Raw genomic sequence first — 12825 nt, forward strand, 5'->3', positions numbered from 1 at the left:
AATCGATCAAACAAACAGGGTTTATGTCAGCAGGAGAGAGCTGTTGACCCCTGCCTGGCAGCTAATTAACCAGCTCATTAGGAGACAGGGTGTGTGGGGAGAGAAGGGCAGGGCTGCCTGCCGAGCTGCGAGCTTCCAGATGTCCTGGGCTGAGCTTGGACCATGCAGGAGGCAGACCCCCAAGGCCTGGCTGGGTAGGGGTGCCCCTCCCCAAACTCCCCGGGATCATTTAGGGCTGACCGTCCCCGAGAGTAGCTGTGTGGGCTTCCTGGGGCTGCGCTGCTTGTGGTGGTGGGCAGGGGGCAGGTATGTGCTCAGTGCTGGGTGTGGACCTTAACGGCTCAGTGTCCAGGCCCTGCCCTCGGCCTTGGGCTGCAGTGACCCCCATCCCCACCCCAGTGAGGATCTTGGGAAGAGGAGGCTTCGGGGAATCCAGGCTGGTCTAGGTCCCCCCGGAACGGGGCATCTGGGTTACATTCTCCCCAGCCTTGGCACTTTGGGGGTGTGCAGGTGGTGGGTTTCTTGGGCACACTTAGGCCCCCAAGTAGACCTCCACCAGCACCCCGACAGAGTGCATGCGGTAGAAGACCCCCAGAGGCAGGCCGAAGTTGACGATGGTGAACCATGTCCGGTAGCCATAGAAATCCTTTTCCAGCCCGTTCTCAAACTCCGGGTGTATGCCAAAAGCGGGCATCATCCACAGCTGGGGAGGAGAGGAGGTTGTTGAGTGGGGGAGGGGCTCTCCCATCCCCCAAGGCCCTCAGCTCAGGGGAGGCCCCAGAACCTGCAGCTCCCCCAGCATACCCCCCGCCCTAGCATCCGCTCACCCTTAGGCTTTCAGAACCAGCCCCTCTCCCCCTATATCCCCCTCAACCCATCCCACAGATGGCCTCAGCCCCCTCCTTGGCCTGCCTGGGGCCAGCCTAGACTCCAGCTGGATCCTGAGACCCCAGGCTGCCACCACCACGGTACAACTTGCTCCACCTGGGCTCCCCGGGCCCTCATTTCCATCACCTTTTTCTGCTCTGGGTTCATTCTTCCACTGTCATGACTCTCTGCCCGCTCCACCCTGACCCTGCCTCCAGTCCAAATTCTGCCCGTTTCTCAAGGCCCAGATCAAACTTTCACAAAGACTTCCTTGGCCACTTGGGCCCACACTTCCTTCTCTGAGCTCCGACCACACTTTAGGGCCAATTTATTACTTATGCCCTGTCTGGACCAGAGGTTTCAGCCTCTGAGGTGTTTCCAGCACAGTTATTACCAGCATGGGCTAAAACAACCTGGAGTTGTCCCGGGACTGCCACTTGCAAGCTTGTGGGAACACGGCAGGTCAAACAGCCTAAGCCTCAGTTTGCTCGTCTGTTAAGTAGGGACAGTAATAGTGCCTGTTGCATGGAGTTAGTGTGATGATTCAGAGAGATGCACGGAAAGGTGGACTTGGAACTTAGCAGCTGCCGGGCACCGAGCAGTCATTGTCAATACCTTCCCCTAGAGATTCTTTAGAAAAACAGGCACCTTCTGACCTCTTCCTTTGACTCAAGTCAGCGGACCATTAATTATTTGGTAATTCTCTAACTGGTCCCCCTGTGTCTCCTCAGCTAAGCAGTAAGCACCCTGAGGGTAGAAATCCTATATGTATGTTTGTAAATAGCACTTAGCTACATGCTTGGCACGTTCATTCATGCCAGGCACCTTGCAGGGAGCTGGGGGACACTCCCTACTCTCAAGCAGCATCAAGCTAGTTGGAAAGGGGCCTGTGTCCTTGACAATCAAAGAGACAAGCCAGTCACCCTCGGGACAGTCAATGCACAATGAATGCACCTTGATGCATTCCTTTTTGAGTGAGGCTTTCTGGGGCCTCCTTGCCAGCTCCACTCCCATGCCTCCCGGCCCTGCCACTCACTGTGATATTGCAGAGGATGAGGAAGAGTGAGATCTCCTTGAGGGCCCGCCGCTTCCAGTTGAGGTGGCTGTAGGAGTGGATGTAGGCCCGCGAAGCCTGCCGCAGGTCCTGGCCCAGCTCCAGCAGGGAGCCCCTGCGGGGAGGCTCAGCCTCCCACTTCCCCGCCAGGCTCTCAGGAGCTACCCCCCAGAGTGGGCGCCGGTGCAGGCCCTCGATGATGAAGAGGTTCTGGGCTATGTGCTGCAGGATGAGAAGCAGCGAATAGGCCAGGATGAGGCGGTTGAGTAGCTCGTGGGGGCGAGTGGCCACGATGGCCACGATGGAGAAGTAGGAGATGCCCATCTGGCCCAGCGCCGCGCCCATCAGCAGCACCACGTCCAGGCTGCGGGTGGGGTTCTTGACCATGTCTAGTTCTCGCTCCTCCAGCCCATGGATGGCCATGCCCGCCAGGCACGCCAGGCTCATAATGGGCAGTGCGGCTGCATAGAAGGCGTAGTAGATGGTGAAGTACTGGCGTGCGATGGCAGGGCCACTTGCTTGGATCTGGAAGAGCACGAAGACGCACGTGCCTGCCACCAGGACCAGCAGGCCCAGCAGCGGCCCTAAGATGGCCCCGTGCAGGTGGAAGGGCGGGGTGCTGGGGTGGGAGCCTGTGTGGGGTGCCAGGCGGCGGCCCACGTTCTTCCACATGACGAAGAGCATGCCACAGCAGATGAGGGAGTACTCGGTGCTGAAGGGGTAAAGCATCAGGTAGCCCTTCTGGAAGACCTCACACGTGGTGACGTTGAGGCACAGACAGGTGCTGGTGTTGTTGCCTGGGATGGGGCAGGGCAGGAGGGGACAGACGTTCAGGTGGGCCTTGCTCTGAGGAAACCAGATGCACAAATCAATCTGTTCACCTCCTGGATTATGGCAGAGGCGGAAGGGACCCAGCCACCCATTTTACAGATGTGGAAACTGAGGCCAACAGAGAGAAGTCAGAAATCACAAGATGGTCATTCTTTTTTTTTTTTTTTTTTTTTTTTTTGTGGGATCTTAGTTCCCCGGCCAGGGATCGAATCCGTGCCCCCTGCAGTGGAAGCGTGGAGTCTTAACCACTGCATCACCAGGGAAGTTCCCAGGATGGTCATTCCTTGACAAAGGGATTCTAGACCTCAGGTGCCAAGCTCAGGTAAAGAGTTTGACACATGATGTCTTTGGTGCCAAATGTCACCTCTACAGATTACTTGCTGAGCACAAGGGGAAGCCTGTAACCTTATACTGGGAGGATCTGGCTGATACACCTGGACCATCAGCAGCATCCACCGTGGGGCAGACATCTTGCCTTGTGATGAGGTGCCCTGCAAAGCACACAGTATCCCCTGTGGAATGTTGGTGTCCAAAATGCTCAACCCAAATCTAATCAACACTTTGGTCCATACTTCCTGTTTCTAGGAAAAGCAGGGGATTTGGGAACAAGTCAAATGCCACCATGAGGAAGCAACCTGACAAATCTCAATGTCATTAGGGGAAAAGAGACTTAACTGAGCTACCAAATGTACTGCATGTTTGAACAAACCATCTTTAAAAGACATTTCATGGGCTGATTGGAGAAAGTCGAATATAGGTTGATACAGAGGATGGGGAAGATGTTAAGGCACTTTGTTAGAAATTACAATGGCATTGTGCTAATGTAGGGAACTATATTATTTTAAAGACATGCATACTGAAATATTCTGAGATGAAATGCCAGTATTTCTGCAACGTAAGTAATTCAGCAAAAATATTGGAATGAATATGGCAAAATGTTAATAATTATTACATCTAGGTGACGGGTATGTCCTGTTCTTCTACTCATCTGTATGCTTGAATTGTTTAATAATAAACAATCCATGATGTCACTTGCCGAAAATTCTCTTTGCACAGGTCTTCTGAAAAATGGATCTGGAGCATAAAGAATGCCCACGGTATACAGGCATGCTGAGATTTATGCAATGGATGTGTGAATGCATGAGTCTGCTGGGAAGGCTTGGCTGTACACAGGTCAGGATGGTGATGCCACCCGGGGCTGGGGGAAGTGTATACATACAGGTGTGGCTGAATCCCACAGACAGAAATGTTCCCATGTAGGTTTACGGGACATGGCCTCTAAGGGCAGACTGACAGGTAGGGCACTGGGTACATGGAACAATCCAGGGAGTTCTTTCTGCCCCGAAATCTTCTGTTCTTCCTTATATGTCCAGGTACCCACAACTGTGTTAGGAAGACATTCCTTTCGGTCTTGAAGGCTTTTTAGCTTCTTGCAAGTAAAATGCAAATACCAGGGGTAGAGTGCATACCTGGACTTATCAGTGAAGAGCTCAGCCAGCATTAGTGGTTAGCTTACTGATAGCTAGATGGATGCCTGGAGCGGGCTTGCAGAGTGCCAGCACCTGATGGGGCAGGCCCAGAATGGGGGCAGGATGGGTACCATTGGCAAATGTCAGTTTCCGTTTAGTCGTGATCTGGTCTCTAGAGCTTGCTCCCAACTCTGCAGAGTCATTGAGCCTCACCTGTTTGAGGGAGTGTAGCGCGCACGCACGTGTGTGTGTGTGTGTGTGTGTGTGTGTGTGTACATTCAGGGATCGGGGGGCAGTCACGGTCTCCTCTGTACCTGAGAACTTTTCCACGAGGGCGCTGAGCTCAGTCTCGATCTCATGGTGCATGGAGTCGTTGGTGACGGCCAGAAGCCACAGCAGCAGATTCGTGGCCAGCGTCAGCATCAGGCCACACCTGGAGGAGGTGGTGCTACACTCTGCCACACAGCCTAGCCGGCTTCCCGGGTGCCCCATGTTCACCAACACTGCCTTTGGGGTGACCACTCTCTCCCAAAGCCAGATGCCATCTGCCATTAGAACTTCAGGAGGGGCAGCCCTAGGGGCTACGTGGGACCCATTCCCAGACTAACCGATAGCCCCAGGGCCACCCTGTCCAGGGAAGCTGTTGGAGGGCCAGCATGAGTGGGGGACAGGGGTATCCCAGGAGTTGTTGGAAGGAGAGAAGGTATCCGTATCTTACCTAGTGAAGTTGGTCTGGATCTGAACGCAGTCCTTAGAGTGTTTCCAGAGCACCCAGGTCTGAAAGAGAAAGGGCCTTGAGCCCAGGGGCTAGGGGTGGGGCGAAGGTTGGTGGTGGGACTGTGGGGCATGTGTTCCGGTTGCGTGTGTATATTTACAATGGAAGGGACAGTGAGGAAGCCTGGGTTGGATTCGTGGCTCCAGTGTTTCCTTGCTGTGTGGTCCTGAGCCAGTGGAAAAACATCTCTGAGCCTTAGTTTCCTCGGCTCTAAAATAGGACTAAAATGTCTATCAGGGGAATGCCTACATATTGGGGCAATAAAAAGGATGATGCAAACAAAACACATAGCACAATGCCTGCAGATCAGGAACTCAGGAGGGAGTTGGAGATTCATTAAGAGTAGCTCTGGGGACTTCCCTGGTGGCATTAAGAATCCACCTGCCAATGCAGGGGACACGGGTTTGAGCCCTGGTCCAGGAAGATCCCACATGCTGCAGAGCAACTAAGCCCGTGCGCCACAACTACTGAGTCTGTGCTCTAGAGCCTGCGAGCCACAACTACTGAGCCCATGTGCCACAACTCCTGAAGCCCGCGCCCCTAGAGCTTGTGCTTCGCAACAAGAGAAGCCACCACAATGAGAAGCCCGCACATCGCAACAAAGAGTAACCCCCGTTTGCCGCAACTAGAGAAAGCCTGTGCGCAGTAACAAAGACCCAACGCAGCCAAAAATAAATAAATAAGTAAATTTAAAAACCTTCTTTAAAAAAAAAAAAGTAGCTCTGTAGGGCTTCCCTGGTGGTCCAGTGATTAAGCCATGCTTCCAATACAGGGGGCCCCTTGGTCGGGGAGCTAAGATCCCACATGCCGCTCGACCAAAAATATAAATAAATAAATTGTATTTAAAAAAAAAAAAGGAGAGTAGCACAGTATGTCCAGGGGGGTGTAGATTTAGGTACACACAGGTACGTACAGGCAAGTGTATCTATAGGTGCCTGCGTTTCAGTGACACAGTGTGTGTGCTGATGCTGACACGTGTAGGTAGCATAGGTGTGGGCACAGAGAGGCCAGCATGTGGAGGGGCGCTGTGGTATGTGTGTATACACTCTGGGCCGTGTAGGTATTTGCTGATGTGGCTGTTTCTAGGCATAGGCCGGGGTGTGTATGCATGCGGCGAGGGGGTACGAGAGGCGGGTCACCTGGATGCCGATGAAGATGATCTCGATGGCCGGGAAGATGAGCTCCAGCTGTGACTTACAGTGGATGTGGCTCATGTCGTAGCCCACGCGGAAGACGTTGAGGCAGATGGTGCAGCTGCCAAAGAGCACCAGGGAGCCTGGCCGGGCCAGGGGGCCGTTGGCACCTCCCCTGGAAAGAGCCCTCCCTCCCCAGCCCTCTGCATCCACCCAGGCGCCCCGACACTCACCACGCACCCAAGCGGGTCCTGCGTGCGGGTCCTGGTGGAGCACGGCTTGCGGCCGGCGGGTGGTCCTGGTGGTGTAGTAGAGAAGCCAAAGGAGGGCCAGGGCCTTCAGCGCGGCCAGCAGGATCCACACATCCCCCAGCGTGATGGCCACGTTATTGAAGATCATGCTGCAGATAAAGGCTCCGCCCAGGAACACCATGTTGAGGGCCAGGAGCCCCGAGAAGAGCTGCCCGGCCTTCTGGGCCTGCCGGTCCTGGCGCGGCAGCAGTGAGAAGTGCCGCACCAGCCAGGACCTCCTGAGGGGCGAGGCGGGGGCCCTTGTCTGCTCGGCCCCCGTGGCCACTTGGTTCTCCTTGGCCGCGGTCTCTCCAGTCTCCTGTGCTTCTGGAGAGGCCATGGGTGGAGCCTCAGTAGGGGCTGGGGAGGGAGACAGGGTTCTGGTTGGCTGCCAAGCCGTCCTGGGCTCAATTCCGCTTCTGCCTCTAACCGCTGTGGGACCTAGGGCAAGCTAAGCAACCTCTCTGGTCAGGATATTGGAAATAATAGCAGCTGCCCCATCTGCCTTACTGGACCCGAGAAGATTCAAACAGACCAGGGGATATGGAAGCCCTTTGTGCTCCACGTAAACATAGGGTTTATTTCGACTGGCTTGAGGACCACCTTCCCCCCACCCCTATCCTCCTGCATCAGTGCTTGATCTTAAGGTGGAATAATGATGTCTGTCAAGGCAGCCAAGGGTATCTGCACAGTGCTTGGCCACTGGGCAGTTTCCAAGGCTGTGACTTTTCACCACCAAAAGGCAGTTTGTACCCTCTGTCTTCTGGAAGGAAATTCACTCCTCAAGCCAGGGAGAGCAAGTAGGTGTCCTCTCTTGTTCTGACTCTGATTAGTTGGGCAGTGGTTGCCTAGAGTGTTGGGTTGAGAAGGATCCTGAGGCTGAGCGTGGGCTTGGTGGGAAAGAATGCTGTGATCTGAGATAATACTCTATTTTGGGTACGTATGGGTGTATATAAAATTACTTTTTAAAAACGTCTTTTTATTGAACTTGTTACAATATTGCTTCTGTTTTATGTTTTTTGATTTTTGACTGCGGGGCATGTGGGATCTTAGCTCCCTGACCAGGGATTGAACCCACACCCCCTGCATTGGAAGGCAAAGTCTTAAGCACTGGACTGCCAGGGAAGTCCCTAAAATTACTTTTAAAAGATCTAGAAGACACCCATCAAGTTCACAACAGGAGTTTCTTCTGGGGAAAGGAGGAGGGCACTAGCATTGGGAGAGGTTTAATGTTTTAGTTTTTTAAAAAAAAAAAAAACATTACTGGGACTTCCCTGGTGGTGCAGTGGTTAAGAATCCGCCTGCCAATGCAGGGGACACGGGTTCGAGCCCTGGTCCAGGAAGATCCCACATGCCACAGAGCAACTAAGCCCGTGCACCACAACTACTGAGCCTGCGCTCTAGAGCCTGCGAGCCACAACTACTGAGCCCACATGCCACAACTACTGAAGCCTGTGCTCTAGAGCCCGCAACCAACAACTACTGAGCCCGTGTGCCACAACTACTGAAGCCCGAGTGCCTAGAGCCTGCGCTCCACAACAAGAGAAGCCACCGCAATGAGAAGCCCACACACCGCAACAAAGAGTAGCCCCTGCTCTCTGCAACTAGAGAAAGCCCGCATGCAGCAATGAAGACCCAACGCAGCCAAAAAATAAACAAACATTACTTATGTAATTAAAGTTAATTTTAAAGCACATTAAAGGTTTAAGAAAAAGTTCTGAGATTGATTGACAATATCTGCCATGAGCATGGGACACATTGGGATGAGCATGAATGCCATGCCCTTGACTTTTTTTTTTGGCCGTGACGCACAGCTTGTGGGATCTTAGTTCCCTGACCAGGGATTGAACCCATACCCTCGTCAGTGAAAGTGCAGAGTCCTAACTGCTGGACTGCCAGGGGAAGTCCCATACCCTTGACTTTGATAGAACTGACTTCCATCTGTACCCTCCCTCCACTCCTTGAAGTCTCATGAATGTACAGCTCAACATGGGGACACCATTCTGACCCTTCTCTTTCCCTGAGTGTCTCCTGCTACTTTCTCACTTGCCCCAGGCTTTCACTCAGGCCGACCCCTTTGTTACCCTTCACTTGGACCCAGATCTTGGGTCACCCAATACCTGCAGCTCAGGACCCCTTCCTGGAGTCCAGCACACTTCCCCCATGGGCCCTTTGAGTACTCATAACGCTGCACTGGAGTGCAGGGATGCCCCACTGGTCTGGGTGCTGTCCTGGTGGGAAGGTTCCTTCACCACCCCCTGCTGTCCCAGGTGCTCTCCCTTGGTCCTGCTGCTGCCCTGGCATCCCTGGTGCTCTGGGCTCAGGGTCCTAGGTGCTCACTGTCCCCACTGTCCAGGCTGCAGGAGGCCTGCTTTCTAATTCACTGTCTCAGCAAACGGAGTCTCCATCCCCATGTCTCCCAGCAGGGAACCAAGTGTCTGCCTTGCCTCTCCCCTCACCCCTGTGCATTCCAGCTCAGGGACTGCTCTGAGATTTTTCTTTACCACAAGCACTACCCTGGTCCACGGCTCCCTCTTCTCTCTCCTGGACTGGTCTCCCTACCCACTGTACCTCTCCCCTACTTCCCCTGCAGAGGCAACCAACAGTCCTCACTATAGAGTCCAAACTATCTAGCATGGCCTGCATGGCCTTTCAAAATGAAACAAGGCAGTGTATGTTTAGTATGGGCTTGGGGTGCACAAGGTGATCAAGGCAGGGTAGCTGCTGTTGCTTCCTGGTCTGGTCTTAACTTTCCTCTCTAGCCCTGTCTTCAGACCCTCACTCCCTTGCCCATGGACCATGCCATCCTGTTGCCTAGTTCCCAGAATGCTCCTGCTTTTGCTCACTTCCCTGTCGTTGCCCACACCCTACCCTTTGCCCATCATGCCCACCCACTTGCCCCTTGGATGACTGCGGTGTGTCCTCAGGACTCAATGGAGCCCCACCTCCTCTAGGAAGCCTCCCCTGAACCCCCTCGCCAAGGCTGGACTAGGTGCCCCTCTTGGTACCCACACTGCACCCATGCTTGTTGCTGAAGCATCACCTACCATGCTCTATTTTATGTTATTTTATTTTTATTTTTTTATTTTTGGTACGCGGGCCTCTCACTGCTGTGGCCTCTCCGGTTGTGGAGCACAGACTCCGGACGCGCAGGCTCAGCGGCCATGGCTCAGGGGCCTAGTCGCTCCGTGGCATGCGGGATCTTCCCAGACCGGGGCACGAACCCGTGTCCTCTGCATCGGCAGGCGGACTCTCAACCACTGAGCCACCAGGGAAGCCCATGTTATTTTTTTTAAGTTTACTTCTCTTTTAATTAATTAATTAGGCTGCGCCGGGTCCTTAGTTGCAGCATGGGGGATCTTTTTTTTTTAAATTGCGGCACACAAACTCTTAGTTGCGGCACATGGGATCTAGTTCCCTGACCAGGGATCGAACCTGGGTCCCCTGAATTCGGAGTGCGGAGCCTTAGCCACTGGACCACCAGGGAAGTCCCATATCATGCTCTATTTTATTTATTTATTTAAAAAAAATTTTAATTTAATTTTATGTATTTTTTTATACAGCAGGTTCTTATTAGTCATCAATTTTGTTTTTTGGTTTTTTTTGGTGGCCTCTCCCGTTGCGGAGCACAGGCTCCGGACGCGCAGGCTCAGCGGCCATGGCTCACTGGCCCAGCCGCTCCGTGGCATGTGGGATCTTCCCGGACCGGGGCACGAACCCATGTCCCCTGCATCGGCAGGCGGACTCTCAACCACTGCGCCACCAGGGAAGCCCTAGTCATCAATTTTATACACATCAGTGTTCATGCTCTATTTTAATTAGCTGTGCTTTGCCCTGTCTCTCCCTTTGGACTCTGACCTTTAGACTATCCACCTATGTAACTACCAGAAGACCCTCAGCACATTTGGCTCTAAAATGCAGCCTCTTCCGGCCTCCATTCTCCAATGTACAACCTGCCCAATATTTATACCTCCTAAGGTCCTCTTCTGGGGCAAATAGAATAATAAAACTTGGTACTCTTTTAAAGATTCTACCAATGACTCCCGCCTTCCCAGTCTTCCACGTCATTCTTGCTCCAGTTCTGTCCCCTCCTTGTCCAGCCCCCTTGTCACACTCTAGGCACCTGCTCCCCACCTTCATCCAGGCCCGGTCAGAGGATTCCCCGTGTCTCGTGTAGCCTCGTGCCCACCCCCCGTCACTCCTGCAGCCTGCTCTTCCTTCTGTCTCTCCCGCTACCCTCCACCAATGGCTCTTGCCCATCCTCGCCACCCATCTTAAGCGCTTCTCCCGGGAAGACTTCTCCCTTTGCCCAAACATCTATCGAGAGCGGGTGTGCACTGCTGTGGGTGTGCCTGGTGGGCAGCGACCAGCTCCTGCTTACCTCATCCCCCACATATGGCACAGGCAGGACACTGAACCAATGTTAGCTGACTGACTGTGGCATTTTCTGGGGAGATTTCAGCACCAGAGCCATGGACAGAAGCCCTTCCCATCAAACCCTTTACATCCATCCTGGCCCAGTGGAGGCGACTTTCCAGATGATCTTGGTCTTTCTTCCCAGGCTCCCCCAGCCAGGTTGAGCACATCTGAAGCTTACAGGGACACCTCCCTGCTCCTTTCCTCCCAAACCTGACTGCTCCATCTCGCCTTCCCAGAAGCTACCCCAAGGCAGGAGGATAGCCTAGCGCCGAATTCTGGCACTTACTACCTGTGTGATCTTGGTCAAGCTACTTAGACTCTCGGTGCTTCAGTTTCCTCATCTGTAAACAGATACACGACTATGCAATAGTACCCGTTACATAGTAGATGTTCAATAAAGATTTCTTGAATGAGTAAATGAAGGAATTAAGGCATAATACCTACCTGATGGGGATTTTTCAAAATTTAATGATTTAACACATGTAAATTCAGGTAGAGACATGCCTGGCATAGAGAATGCTCTCAGTGTTAGCTGTTTATGCATTTCCTTCCTGTTCTGTCCAGGTCCTGGAGAGGCCGGAAGGGTCGGGATTATTGGTGAATTACAGGGGCAGGTTCTGATTGGACTGCAGGCCTAGAGAGGACGCTGGAGGACAAGGTCCTGTCCTCCAGGGTCCTCACCTTGACTATCTTCCCCGCCCCCACCCCCAGGGTCCAACCCTCCATCGGCGGCTAGAGGGAGCGCTCAAAGTGGAGGATAGGGTCCTCCGCTGGGAAGGGTGCGGGGATGGGCAAGCAGGGGTCCCGGGAAGAGGGTGAGGGCTCCCTGACTGACAAGGAGGAATCCGCCATCCTCTGGCTCGACCCTCCGCGCGACGCCAGTTCAGAGGAGGGCCCGGACACCAAACTGGTTTGTGGGTCGCGATTAGCGCCAGTGATGAAAGCTGCAGAGCAGTCGGGGCGCGGCGCCTGGCCGGATCCGACGGATGCTGCTAAACACTGGTCGCGGAGCTACGGGATTTCTTTCCGAGCCACTCGAGGGACTGCGAGGCCTGGGGCAGGCACCACACGGGTGTCTCTGACTGGGCATCCCGGCAACCAAGCCCCACACCCCTTTTTCCAGCCGTCCGGGCTTTTAGCTTCTTCCTGGCTTCGGCGCTCCCCTTCCGCTGTGCGCGCTCGGACCCGGCTAAGGCGGGGGGTGCCCTGCTGACCCCTGCGCGCCCCCCTCCCGCGGAAAGAAATCGGGGTGCGGATCCGGGGTGGGGGCAGAGGGGAGCCGCCGTTCGGGTCACCAAGGGTTGACCCTCCTCCCGTCATCTCGCCCTCCCGCCCCAGTCCCTGCAGCCCCCGGTCTCTGACCCTCGCTTTGGGAGCGGAGTAGGTGTGAGTGTCGAGGATGGGCTCTCGGGAATGTTTCTCCAGGGGTCAGAGGGCGCTCCCGGCCGTAACGGCGCCCCCGGGGAACCTTACCTGAGGCCTGGGCAGGCATCGCCGCCGGCTGACCACCGCACCGCGATCGTCTGTCCGGGTGAGGCCCCTGCGCCGGACCGATGCCTCCGACGCCCTCCCTCGGCGGGACTGCGCAGCCGCCTCTCGGGCTCCGCGGCCCATTGATTTTTCTGTTGACTTTGGGGCTCTCATTAATCCTTCGTTAATTACCCCGCCGGGGGCTCCCCGGACAGCTCAGCCAATAACGAGGCGGCTGGACAGGCGGGCGGGGCCGGAGGCGGTGCAGGCGCGGGGCGCTGGGTCAGGGGACCCACGAGCAGGCCCGCTTCCGGGGTAGATCGGGGTGCAATGTCCTTAGGCCGCAACAGAGGCCGTGTAGGGTTCAGGCCACACTTGCCTCTGGCGGCCCAGCAGGGAATGGACCCTCCCCCACAGATCCGGGGTCACCTTCTCTTGTACCCCACGTAGCACCAGGCCCGGCCCTGCCGCAAGCTCTCTCCCTAAGGCAAACGTGAACTTGGGGCGAAAGAGACCC

General features: G+C 54.8%; 1 protein-coding gene across 1 annotated transcript; it reads right to left on the reverse strand.

The window, feature by feature from the left end:
* Window positions 1–532: 532 nt before the first annotated feature.
* Window positions 533–12452, reverse strand: OTOP3 (otopetrin 3; the record flags this gene model as incomplete). Its single annotated transcript, XM_079725517.1, has 9 exons — window positions 533–703; window positions 1904–2718; window positions 4536–4654; window positions 4940–4998; window positions 6136–6272; window positions 6363–6860; window positions 11520–11570; window positions 11948–12257; window positions 12312–12452. 9 exons carry the CDS (start codon window positions 12450–12452, stop codon window positions 533–535), a joined length of 2301 nt encoding a protein of 766 aa, XP_079581643.1.
* Window positions 12453–12825: the final 373 nt, after the last annotated feature.

The sequence above is a fragment of the Hyperoodon ampullatus genome (assembly GCF_949752795.1).
Source record: "Hyperoodon ampullatus genome assembly, chromosome: 19".
Taxonomy (NCBI): domain Eukaryota; kingdom Metazoa; phylum Chordata; class Mammalia; order Artiodactyla; family Ziphiidae; genus Hyperoodon; species Hyperoodon ampullatus.